At 33.4% G+C, this 22686-nt stretch overlaps 1 protein-coding gene across 4 annotated transcripts; it reads right to left on the bottom strand.

The window, feature by feature from the left end:
- Positions 1–715: 715 nt before the first annotated feature.
- Positions 716–17897, bottom strand: LOC100251524 (phytyl ester synthase 2, chloroplastic). 4 transcript variants are annotated; one of them, XM_010662401.3, is made up of 16 exons: positions 17631–17897; positions 17306–17520; positions 16814–17234; positions 16420–16471; positions 16191–16246; positions 15558–15716; positions 15125–15229; positions 14662–14768; positions 9251–9372; positions 7886–7994; positions 6350–6480; positions 5552–5921; positions 5233–5346; positions 2095–2180; positions 1346–1455; positions 716–1121 (listed from the first exon to the last, which is right to left on the bottom strand). In XM_010662401.3, the coding sequence occupies exons 3-16, from the start codon at positions 17181–17183 to the stop codon at positions 931–933; spliced, it is 2082 nt and encodes a 693-aa protein (XP_010660703.1). In that variant the 5' UTR covers positions 17184–17234; positions 17306–17520; positions 17631–17897; the 3' UTR covers positions 716–930. The 4 variants fall into 4 exon arrangements, with proteins under 4 accessions (XP_010660703.1, XP_002274130.1, XP_010660704.1 ...); XM_002274094.5 differs by having other exon boundaries at positions 17650–17868; XM_010662402.3 differs by having other exon boundaries at positions 958–1160; positions 17650–17870.
- Positions 17898–22686: the final 4789 nt, after the last annotated feature.

Genomic DNA, 22686 nt, shown 5'->3' with positions numbered 1-22686 from the left:
TTCTTTTCTTTCAATTTAATTAAGTATCATATTTTTTCAAGATTTCTTTACTGAAAATTTCAGGTTTCTTATATTTTAGTTCACATAATTAATACTTTTTTTTTTAAATAACCCTTCAAATTTCTCTTTTTTTTTTTTTTTTTCCTTTTAACAAAAATCTTTCTTTTAATATTTTTTTGAAGATAATAATATTTGTATTCAAATAAGAATTGGTACTTCTATGATGTGTTATGCATTATACCCACATCCCAATATAGGCAGAGAGGAAAAATATTAAATTAGTTAATATTTAACAACCAACAAATTTTGTCTTTTTTTGGGGGATGCTTAAAGGAAAAAATATAGCAGAATTTTGTTTTACTATAAAATTTTCTATATGCTTTCTTGGTCAAGCCGAAGCAACCCACATTGAGCAAAGACTATTGCAGTACCACCGGCCTAGTGTGTACAAAGGCCCATGCCCGGAAAGAAAAGGAAAGAAGAAGAATATTATTTATGTGAAATTATACCAAAGAAACACTTACAGTGCAGTGAGCTTGAGCACCTTGAAGACAGACCAACACTTCATTTCTTAATTTTATAGGCTAGATTTAATAACAGATAAACCCATTCATGGCCTGAATAGAAGGGAGGAAGTAGAGCAATTATTGAGAAGATGTCTTTTCTCCTTCAATGATCAGGAACTGAAAGAACTTGAGATCATTACTATGCTCGGTTTTATCCCTCAACACATCATATTATTTTAGTAGTCCATTGTCTGGTATAAATGTATACTTCTATTCATTCTTTTGGAAGGTTTAGGGGCATACAGTGGGCTAACACCTAACAACAAGCCTTCAGTGTACAGCCTGCAATGAGGCTAACTCCACCTTGGGGGGAAAACATACCTTGATTTAAACAGATTTGTCTCACTTACAGCACAAGGAATAATCAAAGCTCAAATGTAGGAACATCAGATGTAAATCCATGTGTAGCCTGGTAAAATAACCGGGGCAGTATGTTCCTATATGGATCACTCTCCCTTTTCTCCTTTAAATAAGCAAGGCAACTCTCAACCTCAGATTTGACATGTAAATACAATTCATGAGCCTTTTCCTTTTCTCTTAGTTCCTGCTTCCTCCCTTCACCACAAAATGGAGATTCTTGTCATTCAGGGTACACTAAGAATTGGAAAAAAAAAAAAATTAAAGACAGAAATTCCCTAGGAAGTGTTATTCAAGCAGAGGCAAACCTTAGCCCAATGTTTAGGTTCCTTGCAACTTAAATCCTTTTATTTGTATGCATGTTTTAAGGGAGATCGGAAGCATTTCAAGCAACTTGATAGATATTCATTGGATAAACATACCTTCTGTCTCAATTGGCTTCCCGAACAAGTAATAAAAACGACCTGGCAATTTTGGTAGAATTCCTGGCGTGTGCAAATCCTGGTTTGCAACCTCACCACTACTACCAGTCCTATCATCACAAGATTATGATGGAATTCAAACAAAGATACCAGGAAAGAAATGAGAAAGACAAATTACAAAGATGTAAAGAAATATATCTATGCCCCATCAATTTGAATATTTTTCATTCTTGATAATTTTGACTAAAGCTCAGTATAAATCTTTTTATATTTAACAAGTAAGGTTGCAAGGATATCTACTTTTCATTTATTTTCAATTTCAATATTCTTATTTTTCATTGTTTTGTAGAAAAGAATTTTCACCATTATTGTATTTGATGTATACCTCCACACTCCCCACCACCCCTCCCTCCTTTTTTTGGGTTCCAAAAACCATTGCTTCTTTCTGTTTGGAACTTTTGTCTGGGTGTGGACAAATTCCAGCCATATAATAAATACTCCCTTTAAATGACTTTGAGGATAGTGGAGAGACATGATTTATTCAAAAGACAATTAGTAAGTTCTAGATAATCTTCTTTACTCAAGAGACAATTAGCAAGTTCTAGATAATCTTCCAAGTGTATGTAAGAAGAGTACTAATTATGTGAAAACACTGCCAATTGAAAACTCAGATTCTAGAACTTAATGCCAAAAGAAGATGAGAAAATTCTCCATAGGTTAAAAAAACCATCAAGAGAAACTTATAATACCTTAATTTCACAGCTTTCTTCGTGTTCTCCTCTATCTGATCCCTAAAATAGGGAATCATCATTAAATCATTGTAATCAATGACTACCTGTAAATAATGAAGATGCAACCAATTATTGATGATCAGAAATGAATCCAAATCCAGTGATGAATATACATGGCATTTTGTGCAAAAGGGGTATAGGTAAGCAAGAAATCTCTATAAACTAGAATCTTTTCAGGGAATACCATAAGAATGGAACTAAGACACAAAATTCCTACACAAATACTTTGGGAATTAAAAAATTCATAATCAGTAGACATGGAAAAAACTAAAGAGACAGATTTGTACAAACATACCAAACACTAAATTTAAAACCAGCTAAGATTTGTAATAATTGACAAAAAATTCTTAGCAAGCCCCTGGTCTGTAGAGGGAAAAAACAAGGATAAAAACTGCACCCTACTAACCACCTCTGTCATCAACCCAAACCCAATTTTTTTATCCAAATTGAACAGAGATACATCTTTGATGAAAGCATGAGGTCTTCCATGTCATTTTGGCTTTTGTCTCTACTCCTCATAGCTTTCAACTCATGTTTACTGATTCTCAATAATATAACACTAATATTCAATGTACACATCCAGTTCACCTCCATCTGTGATTGCTTTTGTCTATTTTGGGCTTCCTAAACCAACAACTGTCAACCTCAACATAAGTATTCTAATAAAGGCGGCACATATCTCCCTTGCCAGCATATGGCTTTGCCACTACTTTCAATATACTATGTACATTTGTAATGTATTCTCATTTAATAATATACAACTTACCTCCAAATTTATCTCAAGTGTCTTCACATATTTGTTTCTCTTGTTTCCTAATTTTTTAATACCAACTGAAAGAGAAAAAAGAATTGAAATCTTTCACAATTATGTAAACATTTCCTTTAATAAGGTTTTTCAATTATCGTTCAACATTCCATTTGGTTTGCTTTTCATTTTAATGTTAGGGGATGGGAAATAATTATGTGTTTTATTTCAACTCATTTTAACAATTAGGAATTTGGCAAGATTATTGTTGATGTGGAAAAAAGGCCAATGACATGTCAAGAAGGCAGCTGAGGTGGAAGATACAGGTTGAGGTTGATTGGAGAGGGAAGCAAATTGAAAATATGGGAAATTAAAAGGGATTGTGGAGCTATTTTGATTGAGGTAATAAAAGCAAATGGCAGATTATGGATATTGCAACCCAAGGACTAGAATGGAAAGAAGTGGATGCAATGGAATGGAACAAAGAATGTGATTTCACATTAATAATCTTTGTTAGCTTGTCGACCATTACACTTGTCTCTTAGGTTGATAGTATAGTTAGCTCAACCATGACATCGGGGGATGCGATACTTAATACAATCAATTTAGGGATGTCATTTTATTTTTGTTATTTTGTTAGGGAAAATTCCATGATGCCAAACCTACACCTACCAAACATGCAATTTTTTAGGCCATTGAAAGTACATGGTGATATCTAAGACATTTTTTTTTTTGATAACCGTGGATGTTCGGGCCAGCTTACGCGCACCTCGACTAATACCACGGGGCCTTGAAGTTAACGACCGGGTAAACCTCCAGTGGCCCTGAGGGGACTCGAACTGGTGACCATTAGGGAGCAAACCCAAGACCGGACCAACTGAGCTACCCCTCAGGGTTATGGTGATATCTAAGACATTGGATTAAGGTACCATATGAACATGTGACATAATTTGATTGGTCATATTTAGTATGTACCGATTCAATACTATAATAGGACCCTTTTATGGGAAGTTGTAGTCTTTGGCTTTGATTCACATTGCTTAAGGATGAGTGATACACTATATGTTTTATGAGTGGTAATGATGGTTCTTCTACTATGGATATATAAAAGTTGGCTAGGAGGCCTTAGGAGCAAAGAGATGTGATGTTTCTTTGTCCTTTTTGAATGCTTTAACTTTTTGTGTTTTTGTCATGTAATTGTATTGTATGAGATGGACTTTGACTCCAATATACCCATATGATCAATGATGATGATCCATATATGGTGGGTAGAGACCCCTTGGAAACTTGGACATCAAGGTGGTGAATAGAGATCTAAAGCTTGGGTACAATGGGGAGAATGCTAAAGATGGGTGTTGAGGTTTTCATGTGAGCATCCACTATGGAGTCTAGTCATGCTAGTGTATATCTTTGGATGGTTTTTGGAGTATCTTTCTTTCCTATGCGGCCTTTATTGCCATGTGGAATTTATTTTTTAGTCATTACATGCTTGTAGCAAACTTATTGTTCATCTAAACTTGGGAAACACCAGATCATGTTAATGGACATTAAAATTAGGGTTGCATAGGGGGGCTCACAAAACTTAGAAAGTTAAGACTCAAAATATATCTTAACCTACTTATGGTAGCTCTGTTGTTCATCTAAACTTAGGATGAACTAGATATTGACCTTTGGTTTGTTACTATGGTTAAAGGCTTGTAAAGGAGAATATCTTTTAGAAAGATTTCTTTTTGTCATCCTCGTTATTTATGGAAAAAAAGGAGTTAGCAATCTTTATGGTGAGAAATGTCATTTGCAATTGTGGAGCTTTATATAGGTTGAATGATCTTTTTTTTATGCCCGCGTATTAAAGTTTATTGATCTCATATGCAAGGAAGATGAGGTTGCAAGTAGAAGTGAAGTGGGAGTGTTAAGTGTTAACCAATTAGATATACGCTTTCATATGATGAGTGTTAACCAAACAGTTATGTCACTTTGACCATGGTAAAAATGTTCTTTTATATGATGAATATTGTAAAATATTCCCATACAAGCATATAGGTCCTGTTTTGTTATATATCCTAACAAAACTAGATTATAATACACCATGTTTATCGGGACATGAGACAAATTCATTTTTAGGGAAATTTTTTTTCTAAAATTTGGAACAAAAGAGTGTCCAAATTAAGAAATATTTAAACTAAATTCAATAAACAACATAAATGATAATTCTTCATGAGGATACATGTGCTTATATACGAGTGTCTGTATGTGTTAGCATGCATGCGAACTTACTTGCATGGCAACTGGTAGGAGAACTAATAATCAATAAAGAAGCTATGATTGAAGGACATTATAGTAATCAAGTTTACCTGACCAAAATCATCTTCTCCAACAACTCCAAAGGGTATAATTTTGGCTCCAAACCTAGCCGCAATTCGGACAAACTCAGATTGTTCTGGCCAAAACAACTTGTATTCCTCACCCTAAACAATATGAACAATTGAGTATTGCAAAAGGTATTTTAAAATTGTGACCCCGACATGTCTACTTCATGGCTATGAAATATACATGCACACATATTTTGCAAGTGTTTACATGAATCTCAGTTGTAGGAACCAAAAGAAGAAATCGTGTTTTATGGACAGTAGTCTATGAGATCAATGTTAAATGTAACCAATAAAACATTACCTTTCGATGTACAGCCTCTCGCACACCTCCCGGATACAATAGGGCATGAGACTTGGAAGACATGAGTTTATAAAAGTTAGTGCCTGAGACCGGAACTGCACCCACAAGTCTAATTGTGTCAAACCTTGATAAGTCAGGTAAACTTCCACCACTTGACCTCTTAAACAACATTGGATGTGCTATCCCTCTTAAAAGAATATTTCTTTCATCCATAAATTGTAACACTAGGGGAATCGTTTCAATTCCAAGCAACATATGATAGCCAACAAACAAAGTTGGCCCTTCAGAAGGAATTCCTGCTAGTCCTTTCACAATCTTCCCATCCTCCAAAGTTGAGAGCATAACGGGGCAAGTTATGCTATTAAACCATCTAGGATTGTCATAATTTCAAGACAAAGAGATTAAATTGGTATAATTCCAGTATAATGTAATTAAATACAAAAACTCTAATGAGAATGGTTTGCAAAACCATATTTGACTCTTTTTTTTCCACTCTGGTATAATATAATTTCTTGATTTAATAGTGTTTTGTGTTCTATGAGCATGCACATTTACTCATGCACTATCTCTCTCTTTGAATGTATGAGAAGAAAACTCTATGGAAAGTGAAATTCATTATCTTCTTCTCTGAAGTCTACATTTTTTGTCGTCTCCCAATATCTAATAATCAAGTAGAATGCTCAATACCCATTACATATAACACAATGTGTCATTAGTTGGGTATTATGAATTCAACATTGTTATTATTATTTTATAACATGTGCTTGAGTTTTTCAAAAGTAACAAAATGCCACTTACCTAATTGGTTCAGCTACATTTTTAAATTCTGATGGAGTTGGTGGTATGTAATCCAAAATATAGTCAAGGTATTTTGCACGACGATAAAAACTAACACCTTTGATGATAGTTACCAAATCAACACCATCTTCCTGTAACATATTACCAAAGCTACTATTTATTTATATCAATATAACTTGTAAGGTAACAATTCAAGTAAAACAATTCACACCTTCAAACTTCAAAACCATATAGTTTAGGGCCTACGAAAAACCATTTTTATTGATGTAAACAATATTAAGATCACATAATAACAAATCTATACCTACTATTTCATAATGCATAGTCGAACTAAGTCCAAATAAATCCAAATACTTGGACTCAAAAGGAATAGAGAAGATTAGCATAAGCCATAAAATTTTAAGATACAATTAATTTTCTAGAACCTAATAAAACCAACAAATACTATTTACATAAATGTATTTAGGTTAAATTTGGAGTGTTTTAATTCTATTTATTTACATCTTAGGAAAGGAACATTGTCTTAAGAAAATTCTCTATCTAGTACCTTAGAGTAAGAGATTTTAGATTTGCTAATGAAGAACATAAAAGGATATTTTTTTGAAAAATCGCAGGAGTTAAGAAAGATATTCAAATTGTCAGATATTTCCTTCAGTTATTGTATTATTAGAGTCAAAGATCATCATCCAATTTGTGGAAACCAAGTGCGTTTAACTAATACATCTCTAAGTAGAATACTAAAATATTGAATGCAAGGATGAGATCACAAAAACAACTTCCTCCATACTACTAATGGAGTTTCACAAGGTTCTCTTTCCTTTCACATTAAATATATGCAGAATAGTCAATTTGACACAAACTATGATAGAAATCTCACCCAATTCTTACCATGACCAAACATCAAGGGAACAAATGCAGTAAATGGACAGGGAATCATGACAATAACATCTAGTAGTTGGAGAAAAAGTGCTCAACCTTGGAGCCAACAACTCTGAAGTGATGGTTATGCTAGGTTATTGCTACCAATTGCACACTGCCATTGGTTTTGTGCCAATGAGCATCAATAAAAGCTATGTTATGAATTCATGAATCAATTGAATGTGGAGTAGGACAAAATGTTGTTTCAAAAACCACCTCAATTGGATGAATATTCAAAATGTATGATAATTTTTTTGTCCATTTCTAGGACTTAATGATTACTTTTTAGTCATTTCCTTTTTAAATGAAGTTCTATTTATTTTTTATTTTTGTTTCTAGAATATGCTCTATAGGACTTGCCTAGTTTGTCTCATATTAACAAGATAACATTGTAAAATTTGTGCTAAAACAACCAAAAATGTTTTTTCTTCAATGTTAATTGGGGTAGCCTTTTTAATTAATATACAATGGTTATGTTCTCTTTTGCAATCCCCATTTGGTATTTAGAAAATACTGCAAGAAAATATATCTATTAGAGCTTCTTTAATCATATATGTGTGTGTCTGTGTGTAAGTGAGAGAGAGAGAGAGAGAAGGGGGAAAGGAGAGATCATTATACCAGGAAGAGAAAATGACCACTATCGGTAAACCTGCGAATCTCACAATTGGGTAGTGCATGACAAAGCCTCTCACATTCTTCTTGACTCGATAATAACTTATCCTTTCCACTAAAAAAATAAACACTAATCAACTTCATCATACTAGAAAGAAACCAGAAACTTAATCATGAAAAGTGGTATAAGTATATCCATGACAAACAATATATTAAAGTATAAAGGTTAAAGCATAATAAATTGAACTCTAAATAATGTTTATAAATTGAATTATCGATTAAGGTAGTTCAAACTTTGAATTTAAGACAAGATGACGTCTTTTAATTTAATTCACACATCTAACATTTTAAAGCTTCTTCCTATTGATCCTTATCTTGATAGGAATGGGAGTTTCAACACCAAAGTTTTCAAAATTTTCCTTCCTCACTCCTCCAAATAGACACACAATCACACACAAAGTTCCAATAAAAGAAAGTTGATAAAGTATCTTTTTGCAAGCTCTTCAAGGTAAGATTTTTGAGTGGTGGGATGTGTATCCCTCATCAATAAGCTTAACTGTTATGGGAGTTAAGTCTTTTTGTGAACTGTCAATGTTCTTCCTAGTAGAAAAGTCACCAAATAGTTTAGGTTTAGTTTTCTAATTATATAATACTATTTAAATTAGACTAGGTTGGTAACTTATTCGGTCTCTATCTATAAGCTTAATAGAAACAAGAACTAAAACATCTAATTATAGGTGATTTCCCTTATTGGAATAGGAGTACTCCCCCCTAATCCATACCAAAAAGATACCATTGCAATAAGGGGGAGTTGAAGAAGTCTTATTTATAAGATGTTCAATAATAAAGATTGTTTGTTCACTACATAGATTTTGTCTCTCTTATCCCATTTTTTTTCCTTTTGTTTTGATTTGGTGTTTCTCTAGTTTACATGGTAAAGCCTATAGGCCTTTTCATTCAATTCTTTTTATCTGTTGAGTTAAACCCAAGAGTACCAGAGATGACATTTATTATTATTATTGTTGTTGTTATTGTTATTGTTATTATTACTATATAGTTGAATCGAACTAGAATTACTTAGTATTCACTGTTCAATGGAATCATCCACTTCAACTCGAGAACAAAGGTGTCAAGAGGTTCAAGTTAGGAAAAACCTTTAGAAGACTGTTAGATATAAGCATTTGACTCTTGCTTTAAAACATATCTATGAAACCAATGTGAAAAACACAAAACAGACTCCTGCAAATTCCATTCCAATTTTATTTTTTCTACTAAGTAATTGAGTCAGTTCAACAAACCTAGAGGTTTCCCGATATCAAATTTTCCAATATAAGTAATCATTCAAATGCAATTGAGACAAAGAGTAGGGACCTGGAAAGTATCAATATTTCAGCTTTAACAGCATGGAGACGTGAATTGGCAAATGCAGAAGCTGAGCGAAGCATCTTTAGCTTCCAAAGAAGGGTTTCTCTAGGTAAAATACCAAACAAAACCTGTGAATTTAACCATCAATTCTTTTTCACAAAATTGACAACACAATATAAGAAAAATGAACATGAAAATAATAGGTAACTACTACAAAAGTCATGCATGTTAGAGATCTGAATTGATGAGAATTCTTCTATATTCATTTACAATGAATGTCCATATAAATATAGGATGTACAAAATTACTTACAAAACTTTACAAAATGATAGCCTAAACTATAAGGGATTAATTATAGTTGACCAACATAATTAACCATTATACAGTACATGAATTCAACCATTAGGTGGTCTCTGATTGAGTTGATGAAGCTTGATTTCAGGAATTTGCTTCTACACTATAATCACATATAGAGTTTTTTTTATAGGTATTTTTTTTTCCTTTTTATGGCTACATGGAACAAAAACTCCTCTAAATACGTGGCTAATATAGTTTGAATGTTGTAGAAACATATTAATAATATATTATTTCTATAATGATAAAGGTTTGCTGATTTGAGCCAAAATATGAGCTTCAATAGCACATATGTGATATGATTTATGCAATATAAAAAGCTTAAATCACCCAACTTAACTCAAATTGATGTTAAGACCCTAGTTATGGATCTAATTTCTATTTTGAGCTTAATTCTAGATTTAAGGGATGAAAAAAAAATAGTAAGTGCAAAAGTTATTATCAACCAAGGAAATAGCATCCATAACTAAAAGACTCGGGACTTGTGAACCATTGAGAGTCCAAGAAAGGTTGAAATGAGTGAGTCTTGGGCATGAAATACTAGTAAGGAATGTAATGAAGTGAGATAGAGGGCATACAACCAAAATGAAGGAGGTTTGAAGCAAATACAATCATGTTCACATGGAAATTTGGAACTTAAAATCAGGCCACAATATGTACCCTGACTTTGAGGTGAAATTTCGAGCAATTCCTGATGTCATTTTTTGGGCATGTTATATATTGTCTCGAAGCTTGGGAAGTCAAAAGTCCAATGCTTCAAGCGGTGTGCAAATTGAAGCTAAAACGAAGAAGTTATGACCATTTGAAGACAATTACGCAGAGTTGAAGAACCATTTCGAAATTATTTTGAAATTCAACTTATGAATTCAAAATTCATTCCAAAATGACCCCAATTTTGAAATCGCACACTGCCACATTGATGTTTTGCCTCTTCTAATTCGGAATTGCATCTTGGGCACTCCACTGCCCTAAGTGCGCACCATATGATTAGAAATCATAATTTTATTTTTTTTAATCATTTTAGGTAATTATTTTAAAAGAAGTGGCCAATAAGAACATGACATGTGTCAAGTTTTTTGGTGGAAACTATATAAACTCAATTTTTAGGTTTTCAAGGGAGTTCGAGATTATTTTTAGATTGGAAAAAAGAAGACTATAAGTCAAAATCTCAGTTTGTTATTTTTTCCATTATTATTAATTAATATGTTGTTTTTTTTTGTTTTTTTTAAGTTTCAAGAATGGTTCTTTATCTTTCTTTAATGGATTGTGCTTGTGAAAACACACCCATGAGAGGTTAAAGAGTTTTCTTAGGGTGTAAAGCATAAAAACCTATGGTTAAGGCTTGTAAGGAAACAATGAGAAATTGAACTCAATATCAGAATGAATGATTGGTTAAAAACATAATTAATGATAATCGAGATACTCTCAAGATTGGTTTGAATTAGGGGGTGGTACAATTGTCCATTCTTTGATACTAGGGATTCTTGGTAATTCTTGATCTCTAGTTATCTAAGGTTTAACCATTGTCATCACATAGTGGTAAAGGCCTACAAATCCTATACCCAAACCAAGATTTCAATTCCATTCATCTAATAGGTAATTTAAAGTAAAATAAAATGTTACATTAAGGAGACAGATGCAACACTAAGTTATTTAAGTTGATCTCATTTAGCCCACTTTTTGAATATTACTAGATTTATACAAATAAATACTCTTGTTTCGCCTAAAGTCCTAAGCCTGAAGTTGGATTGTGGGAACCCTATTCTTGAACATTTCAATCAAAAATCAATATAATCTTGCATTTTTAATTTAGATTTATTTAGCAAATCCTTTTGTATTCAAATAGATTTTCAAATATTTTCAATTTAAAGAATTTGATTAATGCAATCATTTAGGCCTATTTTGACAAATTCCGTAGGCTAGTCTTTAAGGATGATACTTGGAGTATTACAAAATCCGAAGTGACTCTTTCTCTGGTTTTTCTTGGTCAGAATCGCTACATACAAGGCTTAGTATTTTGGACAATAGAGAATACGATCACTTGCAAATTGAGAAAAACTTTAATGGAGAAATGATGGAGACAAGTGGCAGCCACCTTTAAAAGTTTACAAAAGGCGCAAAGGAATGAACACCAAGACTCAAGCTTTAATTTGACATTCTTTGGATGATAATGGGCTTATCTAAGATTTTATATAATTCTATATGGTTTCAGCCTATGAGCACTTTCCAGAAATTGAATTATGGGCCTAGTCAATGGCCATAATTACTATTTTCAGTAATTAATATTGCAATTTTCGAAGAATGCTTAATGTGATCTATCAGTCAGTTCAAGTTTTTGTTATTTTCACGTTACATTACTACTATGAGACTAGTTCCAAGGAATTGTAAGTCCCTAGAGAAGTTCTATATAGTAATTGATGTCTTTTGAAAAAAAAAAATCAATGACTGAATGATAAATTTCTAGTGGCCACTATTTTCTTTGTATGATACAAAGAGCACTAGGGTGTGAAGCCTAAAGGTTTCTAAGAGCAATTCTTGGAGTTCTTTCAATTACACCACTACTCTCATTGCATTTAACTTTTCTATCCTACATCAATTTTGGTATAAGACTGAGGTTGAGATCATGACTACACGGTCTAGAAGGAGTTTTAGGAAAATTAATTGATAGCCAATGTGATGAGATATTAATTCAGATGGTGGATTAGCTTGATAGCCTCCACATTCAGCTAAGCAATGTCGAAACACGAAATATTCTGATCATGAAGCTCTCAAGTATGTCAATTCTCAAAAGAAGCTTAACCATTAACATGGGAAATAGGTTCCCTTCTTACAAGAATACACCTTCTTTATTAAGCATAAATCAAGTATTGAGAACAAGACAACTGATTCTCTTTCGAGTGGTGTATATTCTTTCTTCTATGGCTATACAAGTTGTAGGATTGATTTTTTGGAGCAAAATTATCATTTTTGCAAGCCCTAGTAGTAGGGAACTTAGAAGCATATCCTAAATTTTCACTACATGATGGATACCTCCTCAAAGGGACAGGCCTTTGCTTACTTAACACATCATTTTGAGAGAACGTGATATGGGAACTACATTCTGGAGGGCCAACCGGTCATTTTGGAAGATATAAAATGATTGCAATGATAGAAGATCGTTTTTATTGGCTAAGTTTTAAAAAAAGAAGCAAATAATTCGTTTTTAAATGTTGCACATGCCAATCAAAGGAAATGAAGAAAAATACAGGACTGTACATGCCACTCTCAGTGCCACATAAGCCATGGCAAGACCCAAGCATGGATTTTGTCCTTGGTTTGTCAAAAACTTTCAGGGGACATGACTTCATATTTGTCATGGTAGACCATTTATTTGAAATGGGGCATTTTATCCCATGTTCAAAGACTTTGGATGTTGTCCATGTTGCTAAACTCTTCTTCAAAGAAATTGTTGGGCTTCATGGTTTGCCCAAGACTATCGTTTCTAATCGAGATGCAAAGTTTATGAGTTATTTTTGGAGAAGTTCATAAAAGATGCTGAACATAAAGCTGAAATTTTCTCCTACTTTTCACCCTCAAATTGATTGCTAAACAAAAGTATTGAACTAAAGTTTGGATGATCTACTTTGCTACCTAGTTGGAGAACATGTCACTAATTAAAACAAATTCCTCCGATTGCCAAGTTTGCATACAATAGTTCAATAAACAAATCTACAGGTGAGATCATCACTGGTTGCTGCCTAGGAAATCTATTGATTTAGTTTCATAACCAATGGAGGCACGACCAAGTGGTGAAGTTAATGCTTTTAGTAAACATATACATCATATACACGATGATGTTTGAAGGAAGATTGCTCTCAACAATGAAAATTACAAGGCACATGCTAATTTGAAAAGAAAGTTTGATGATTTCAATGAAGGAGATATGATTATCGTAAGGATTAGGCTTGAATGATATCCTAAATGTGCAAACAAGAAACTTCACTTAAAGAATGTTGGTCCGTATAAAGTGCTCAAAAAAATTAGCTCTAATGCTTATGTTCTTGATTTGTTGGAAAATATGGGCATTAGTAATATTTTCAACATCAAGGACCTCACTCTATATTCTAATCCTGAAGATACTACAACTAATGATGGCCCAAATGCTCGCTTACCATCAGCTCCTCGATTAAAGGAGGAAATTGAAGATGTTATTGATCACCAAATTGTTTCAACTAGAGGAGGGAGGTCAATTTCAAATTGCACATGGATCACAGATGGAAAATTCTAACACTTGAATAATGACCTTTATGTTTCATGCCTTTAACTCTTCAATGTTGAGTTTTCCTAAGGCCCAGGGGATGAGGGGGTGGGGGAGATGATGGGTTGATAGAGATAACAGGCAACCACCTTTAAAAGTTTACCAAAGGTGAAAAGGAATGGGTACCAAGACCTAAGCTTTAATTTGGAATTTTCTGAATGATAATGGGTTAGTTGTGATCTTGTATAATTCAATATGGAATTGGCCTAGAAGTACTTCCAAGAAATCAAATTATGGGCCTAGTCAATTCTATAAGTTACTATTTTAGTCATTAATATTAACATTTTCCAAGAGTTTTTAATGTGGTCGAGTAGTAGTTAATCCTAGTTTTTGTTATTTTCAAGTTGCATTACTACTATGAGACTAATTCCCACGAAATCCCCAGAAAAGTTCTATATAGTAGTTGATCTGTCTTTTGAAAAGAAATCAATGAGTGAATGATAAAGTTTCCAACAACCACTATTTTCTTTGCGTGATACAAAGAACACTTGGGTGAGAAACCTAAAGGTTTCTAGGAGCGATTCCTAGAGTTTTTCCAGTTACACTACTACTCTCATTGCATTTTACTTTCCCGTCCTGCATCAGGAAACCTCTTTGGCACGTATAAAGCATGTAGATGTGAAACATCAAAAAGTATGCCTATAACAATGTCCTTTACATATTGACAAACATAGAGGAAGACATCTCTTATAGACATTCTTTTATCCATTAAACCAAAGTAAAATAGTTCTGATGGTCTAATTATGTTTTGAAGTCAGAATCTTACAGAGAGATAAGATGGCAGTGCAACAAGACCCTGTGGTAGCTCTCCAACTCTTTGTTGCAGAGGAAGTCCTTTCTCTGCATTCGCAATCGCCATCCTCAAAGGATCACCTAAATTTATATTTAGTACAGTTGCTGGCATCAATTGGTATAATATAATATAGGTATTTAATTTTTAAGAACTGCAGGTTTTCACTAATAATTTTGGGAATAATGAAGAGACAGCTACTAAAATCCATTCCTAATAGCAATTTTTATTAGAAGCAAATGGAATTTTTTTTCAAATTCATGTTCTTCTATTTGCAGTGTAAATATTTTAGATGCTCATTCGATAAGGATCGACAGTTGGCGAGTTCTGGACTGGCAAGAAGGCTTGATGTGTCCTGAACTCCAAATGGAAACAAATAGATGTTTCAAGCAACTGCCAAGCCAGTATACCAAAAGTACAAGGAAGAAGGAAAGCAAACCTGTTATTAAGCTAAGTATAAAAGGAAGGCTAAAATTAAGCTTGTCAGGCATGAGACTCAATAGAGGCATTAGAGATTGCAGTGGTGACTTGCTGAAAGATGTAGCTGCCAAAACAACATAAGTTAGGAACTATGTATAGCATCAAAACTTCTTATCCATTGTACTCAATAAATTACTTTAAGCAGATATATATATCATGGAAAGTATTGCCAAACATTCATCCTAATTGTGTGGTGGTGTCCAAATCTAAGCCTTGACAGATCTCAGTTACAGACAGCTTGCCTCATGTCCTAATTTGCTCACCTTACTGCTTAATGAACGCTTCTAGATATTGTTTTAAGTTTGCCAGGAATTCCAAAGGATTATAGGCATAAAAAATCAGCTAATCTCTAAGCTCCCATCAACATCATTCATAGGAGAGGAGCTTCTCACCTGGGTTGGCCAAAATCAGTGCAAGATCGATGTCAGGATTACGGGCTGCAACAGCCAGAGCAAGGCATCCTCCGAGAGATTCTCCGACTAGGTATATGGGTTTATTTGGTGAACGGTAATTCTCTGACCTAACTGTTCTTTCAACCAGCTTCACCAATTCTGAACCATGGAAATTTAGAAAAGATTACACTACAAAGAAATGCATCTTATTCATCCAATAATACTCAATGATAAAAACAAGCTCTATTTGCAGAAAGTTGATAAATTATTTAGTTATCAAGTAATCATTATTTGTGATTGTAGCAATTTGGGGTTTTTTAGTTTTCTCATTAAGCCTTTCAGTCCCGTGTTGTCATGTCATCTGCATATCAGTTTCTCTTCTTAATCTATATTAAAATAACTTCAAAAAAAAAACAGATAATTTCTGCTTCATTTTATTCTCAGGAGACTAAAAGAAGTTACTGTTATTCTGCATTGAGTTTCTCCTTAATCCATTTTGTGATGACAGTTTAGGGAACCAGAGCCACAGAGACAAGGTGAAGTAGCAGCAAATAACTAAAATATACAGACTATATCTAGTTTATATGGGTGGAGAGAAATAAATGAGAAACTGAGTGAAAGGGAGAAAGGAACCTGTAAACGTTGTTCGATCCTCAACAGGAATATGCAAGCACCATATATCAAAAAGCCTCCATTCAAGAAAACAATCATAAATTAGGCAATTTAATAATTATACCAAACATGGCCTATGATAGGAAACAATTCTATCTCATCATCTAGCTTTTTCAAAGACAGACAAGTACAAGCATATTCTCCACGGGTTTAACTAATAAGGGGCAATTAAGTTTGAGTGAATGCTTACTTTCCAAGCCTTTGATGATGCAAAATAAGTCCAAGTCCAACACCATCAATTCCTGCAAATTTCAAAAATATTAAACATGGGTTCTAAGCAATATACAGATTGAAAAAGCGAAATAAGAAACTTCCAGCGCTCAGTTTTTCTGTTGATCCACTCCAGAATGAGAAGTTCAGGCAATACTCGAATCTGCCCGTACTTGACCCGTATTTAAAAAAATTTCCCCAAATCCGTTCTTACCCGTTTATCCTATTAATCACATACAGTTATTGAAGGTAGTGGCCTCTCTTTGATATCCTAGTCAAAGGACAGAGAAAAAAAGAACTCTGTTTCGTATAAAATACTTTGAACAAAAAAATTTCCCGAGGTAAAAAAAAAAAAGAGCAAATAAGACAAAAACCTGGCAAAAAGAGAAGCAAGGGAGAGCTATCCAACCGAGATCCGCATTCCAAAGGCGAAAACCAGCGAGGCGGTCCACCGTCTGACCTGATCAAATCCTTCGACTGCTCAAAGTAATCCTTCAAACTCCGCTGTTCCAATTTCGCCACGTCCGAGTTATCAAAATGCTTCGAGATCATATCGGCTTCACTCATCTTCTTGAATCTCCCTCTTTCTGTTACTCCGGGCGCTGGTGTTTGTTCGGTGAACACAGCAGACGGCCGAATCGAAACCGAAAAATTCGTCCTCAACCCTCCTGCAATTGACTTCATGTCCCGGCCGAACATCGGCAAGAAACCGCCGGCGATGAAGCATGCTCCTGTGGCCGCCATGGGGCAATGTCTCCTCAACGGGTCCACCAGAAGTGTGGCGCTCCAGCAGAACTTGAAAATTAAGCACAGAAATGAGAAATAATAGAACCTAATTATAGTATAAGAAGAAAGAACCGCCTTACAGATATTTGTTGGTAGCTAGGATGCCAAGGACACTGCAGCCTGCACTCGATGTTCCAGGCCAATACGAATCTAACAACTCAACGTGGTTCACGCCTGGCCTCGGTTATACCTATCGCATTTTCCTTTCTCTTGTTGTAACTTTGCGACTCACTTTCTTACTCCTTCGAGCTTGTACGAATGGAAAGTTGCCGTTGATTGGTGCTTGATAAGCAGACTTCAATGTCCGCACATGTTGCAAAAATTAGGAAACAAAGGTCAAAAATGGATAATATCAATGAGAAGTTTTGGACACCATCTCAACTGAAACTATGCCAAATTTGACACCTGGCGAGTCTTAACTCACTGGATGACGAAGAAGGTACGACCTGGTGCTTGGAAGCCTGATCAATCGCATCACCTGCCGCCAAGAGATTCTACCATCGTCCGAGGGTGTGATGTCGTGCGTCAGAAATTTCTGGAGCCCACTTCCGTAATGGACCCAATTTCCTCTGATTGACCTACTGTAGGCGTGGGTTCATAGGTGGAGTAAGCACATTCTGAGTTGAGAGGAAAATCTGCTCAGTTTTCCTTTAATTTTCTTTGTTTGAAGAAAGTATACCAAAGAAGACTCGGATCATCGCTCAGTCTACATGAAATATCCACGCGTATCCACGCGGCAGGAGGGCTGCTGGACCATTAAAATTGGTAAAAACTAGAAGGGTAGAAGTAAAAATTACTTCAAGAAGTATTTTTTCTAAGAATAATTCTTTTTTAAACAATTAGTTAGAAGGGGAGAAATACTTATAGTAAATTTATTATTATTTTTATATTTTTATTTAAAAAGTAACACATTTTTTATATAAATATTATTTACTATTTTAAATATTTACCGTATATTTTAAAAAAAAAAATTATTTTTATAATAAAATAATAAAGATATTTTTATTAAAATAAAATTTAAAAAAAAAATTTTAAATTTTTAAAATTAGATTTTTAATAATCCTTTTAATTAAATAAGTCATTATTTTTCTATTTAATATAATCGTCAATTTAACCCCGATTAGTCTCTTTAAAATAAATAATTGTATTTTTTTTTCCCATTTAAGAGGTTAGGTTATGACTCAACATCTTGAATTTTATTAATAATTTTAAACTAATGATTGATAAGTTTAATACAACAATGTGACAAACATATGCCGACGTGGTGAGGATAACATAGGAAATAAAGCGAATAATCCTATTTGTACACCAAATGTATAGAATAAAATATATTTCAATATGAAATAATTATTCTTGTAATTAAATTTTTTTAATCACTACAATATGGTGATGAAATATGACATCCCATGGTGGTATGGTATTGGCATATGACGAGGAAGGATCACTTTGGATACCCACTTTCTTCCATAAACTTAAATAAATAATTTTGAAGGCTTAGTAATAAAATAGAATAAAAAAAAGTACATTGTTTCCATGCATCGAACGAGATTAAAAAAATGATTAGGTTTTAAATTCCAATATAATAAAACAAAGTGGGGTCACACTACAAAATAAAATATAATATGCCCATTAATTTTTCGAAAAAATGAAATCTTTGGAGATACTAAATTTGTCTTATTGTAATGAAAATGACGGGCAATAGCCGACACACATTTTGTATTTGTCCACTTTGGATTAATTAATGATCTTTATAATATTAAATAATATTTAGCAATAAGAATTGAGCCTATCAATTTTAACTCAATTTTATATGTTCCTAACTATCACATATGATTGATTAATCATCTCCTCAAATGACTTATGATTCATGATGTATGTTATATTGATATTATTTGGTATCTTTTTGTCCAGGATGTAGTGAGTTAAGAAAAGTAATATGAAATGAATCTTGAAAATAATCGATCAATAAAAATATATGAGTCGATATTAATTTAGAATGCTATTATAAAACAATTTTTATTAATGATTAATAACTTAGTGATAATGTAAAGAAATTATTGATATTATTTGGTATCTTTTTGTCTATGGATGTAATGAGTTAAGAAAAATAATATGAAATGAATCTTGAAAATAATCAAGCAATAAAAATATATGAGTCGGTATTAATTTAGAATGCTATTATAAAACATTTTTTATTAATGATTAATAACTTAGTGATAATGTAAAGAAATTATTGATATTACAAAAGATTTTAAAAAATAATAAGTTCATAAGTTGTTTTATTTTTAATATATGTATCAATTGATGATGACTGGCGATTCAAAACTTATTATGTTGTAATTAAATTTATTGTTGTAAAAATCAACAAGGATAAATTTATAGGTAGAACAATTTGTAAAATACCCTTCTTTTTATAAAAACATAAAAAAAAATATATTATTTTTTTTTTTAATTTAAAAATAATTTTGAAAAAACATGGCTAGACGGCTTTTGAACTTTTTTTTCCTTGTACTCTTCAAAACCTGACATAATGCTCATATTATGGAATCACCTAAACTAAATGAATAGGTAATGGTGCCCAAAGATTAATCAATTGTAGCAAAAATTGGGCAAAATATTTGGATAAAACGAGAAAGAAAATCATTTTGAAAGTAGCTTAACAACGGACGATTGTACTTTTGTTGTTTGAATCACTTTGAAACCATAAATTTTTGTATAAACTACCTCAGACTCTTCCAATGAAAGTAGCTTAACAACCAAAGATTTTTATCTTTTTTTCATCCTTTAAAGGAATAAATAGAGCAGAATTTTGTTTCACAATCAAATTTTCTATGGTCTTTCTTGGTCAAGCTGAAGCAACCCACATTGAAGTTGAACAAAGGCTCCTGTACCCAAAAAAAAGGGGAAAAGAAGATGCCCTCTCTCCAATGATCAGTAACTGAGAGAACTTGAGGTCACTGCTATTCTGGGTTTTATTTGAATAATCCATTGTCTGGTATAAAAAAATAAATTCGAGCCGACTTTTGTCCATTCTTTTGGAAGGTGTATGGGACATGCAGTGGACGGCTAACGCCTGACAACATGTCTGGAGTGCACAGCCTACAATGGGGCTTACTCCACCCCGGGCCAAACATATAATCAAAGCTCAAATGTGGGAATTTCAGACGTAAAGCCATGTGTGGCCTGGTACAATAACCGGGGCAGTATGTTCCTATATGGATCACCCTTCCTTTTCTCCTTCAGATAAGCAAGGCAACTCTCAACCTCAGATTTGACATGCAAATACGGTTCATGAGCCTTCTCCTTTTCTCTTAGTTCCTGCTTCCTTCCTTCACCACAAAATGGAGATTCTTGTCATTCAGTGTACGCTAAGAATTGGAAAAAAAAAAAAAAAAAAATTGAAGACAGAAATCCCCTGGGAAGTGTTATTCAAGCAGAGGCAAACCTTAGCCCAATGTTTAGGTTGCTTGCAACTTAAATCCTTTTATTTGTATGCATGTTTAAGGGAGATCGATCGGAAGCATTTCAAGCAACTTGATAGATATTCATTGGATAAGCATACCTTCTGTCTCAATTGGCTTCCCGAAGTTTTGGTAGAATTCCTGGCATGTGCAAATCTTGGTTTGCAACCTCACCACTACCATTAGTCCTATCATCACAAGATTACGATGGAATTCAGACAAAGAAACCAGGAAAGAAATGAGAAAGACAAATTACAAAGTAATCATGTGAAAACGCTGCCAAAAAAAAATATTCCGCATAGGTTTGAAAAAAAGTTAAAAAACCGTCAAGGGAAACTTATAATACCTTAATTTCACAGTTTTCTTCGTATTCTCCACTATATGATCCCTAAAATAGGGAATCTTCATTAAGTCATTCTAATCTATGACTACCTGTAAATAATGAAGATGTAACCAATTATTGATGATCAGAAATGAACCCAAATCCAATGATGAAATAAGCCATACATGGCATTTTCCACAAAAAGGGCATAGGTCAAGGTTGAGATCTATATGGAAGTCAGAATCTTTTCAGGGAATACAATAAGAACGAAACTAAGACACTGAATTCCCATATAAATACTTAGAGAACTAAATAGATATTCATGACAAGTAGACGTGGAAAAAAAACTAAAGAGCTGAATTAATACAAAAGTACAAAACACTAAATTTAAAATTGACATGATTTATAATAATTGACAAAAAAAAAAAATCTTAGTGACCCCCTAAGTCTCTAGAGGATAGATATATATACATAGACATGAAAATTATCCCCATGCCCAACATGACAATCATCCCCATGTGGATATGACGTTCTCCTCATGTCTCACAAAATTGTATCATCGGATGGACATCCCTTGCAAGATTAGACAAACAAAAACTTATATCAAAGTCAGGAATCGACTATGATACTATTGATAATTCACTCATGTAAATATATTATCTACTATAACTCTAAAGAACCTTAAACGGTTTTAAAATATGTCTACATAGTTAAGAGGGCCCACTAAATATATGGTCGGAAAGAGACCCGTCAAAGTTTGGGCACAAAGGTGGTGAACAGTGATCACCCAGAGGTTGGGTTTGATGGTATGAACGCCACAGGTGGGTTAGATGCTGAGGTTTGATGTTTTGTTATGAGCATTCACTATGGAGTCTAGTTGTCCAACTGTATCTCTTTGGCTGATTTCTAGCGTATCTTGCCTATGCATCCTCTAGAGGCCATGTGGAAGCTGTTTCTTTTTAGTCATTACATGCCAACTTATTGTTCATTTACGTCTGGGATGCCCTAGACCATGTCATTAATGGATATTAGAATTGGGGTTGCATATGGGGCCTCAAAAAGCTTAGGATGTTAAGACTCGGCAAGTATCTTAATCCACTTCCTGCAGCCCCATTGCTCATCTAGATTTGGGATGCACTGGTTGCCGGCCTTTGGTTTGTTAGTTGAAGGCTTGGGAAGCAGGGAAGGAAGGAAGAAGAAGATCTCTTAGAAGGATTTCCTTTTTGTCATTCTTCGCTATTTATGGGGAAATAATGAGTTAACAATCCTTTTCTTGAAGATTATGTTCTTTCCCTGTATGTTTAGTACCTTTTAGTACCTCACATATATACATTTGTAATATAATTTTTGTTTAATAAACAAAGTTCTAGTTATATGGCAATGTTTTCAAAAATTTATTTATTTCATTAGTTAATTTCTTAATGTAAAATGATTAAAAAATGATTAAGGTGGTGTTTGTTTTGCTAAATAAAAAAAATCAAAATATTTGACTTTTTTCATTTAGTTAAAAGTAACTCATCAAGAGTCACCAATATAACTAAACTAAACTTATTAATAACAAGTTCACTTTAATTATGTTGGTTAATATCAACAAGATATTTTTAGTTGAATAAAAAAAGTCAAATATTTTGACTTTTTCTGTTCATCCAAAAAATAAACACCACCTAAATTTGGATCA

The sequence above is a fragment of the Vitis vinifera genome, chromosome 14, assembly GCF_030704535.1.
Source record: "Vitis vinifera cultivar Pinot Noir 40024 chromosome 14, ASM3070453v1".
Classification (NCBI taxonomy): domain Eukaryota; kingdom Viridiplantae; phylum Streptophyta; class Magnoliopsida; order Vitales; family Vitaceae; genus Vitis; species Vitis vinifera.
This window is presented reverse-complemented; position numbering and strand designations above follow the sequence as displayed.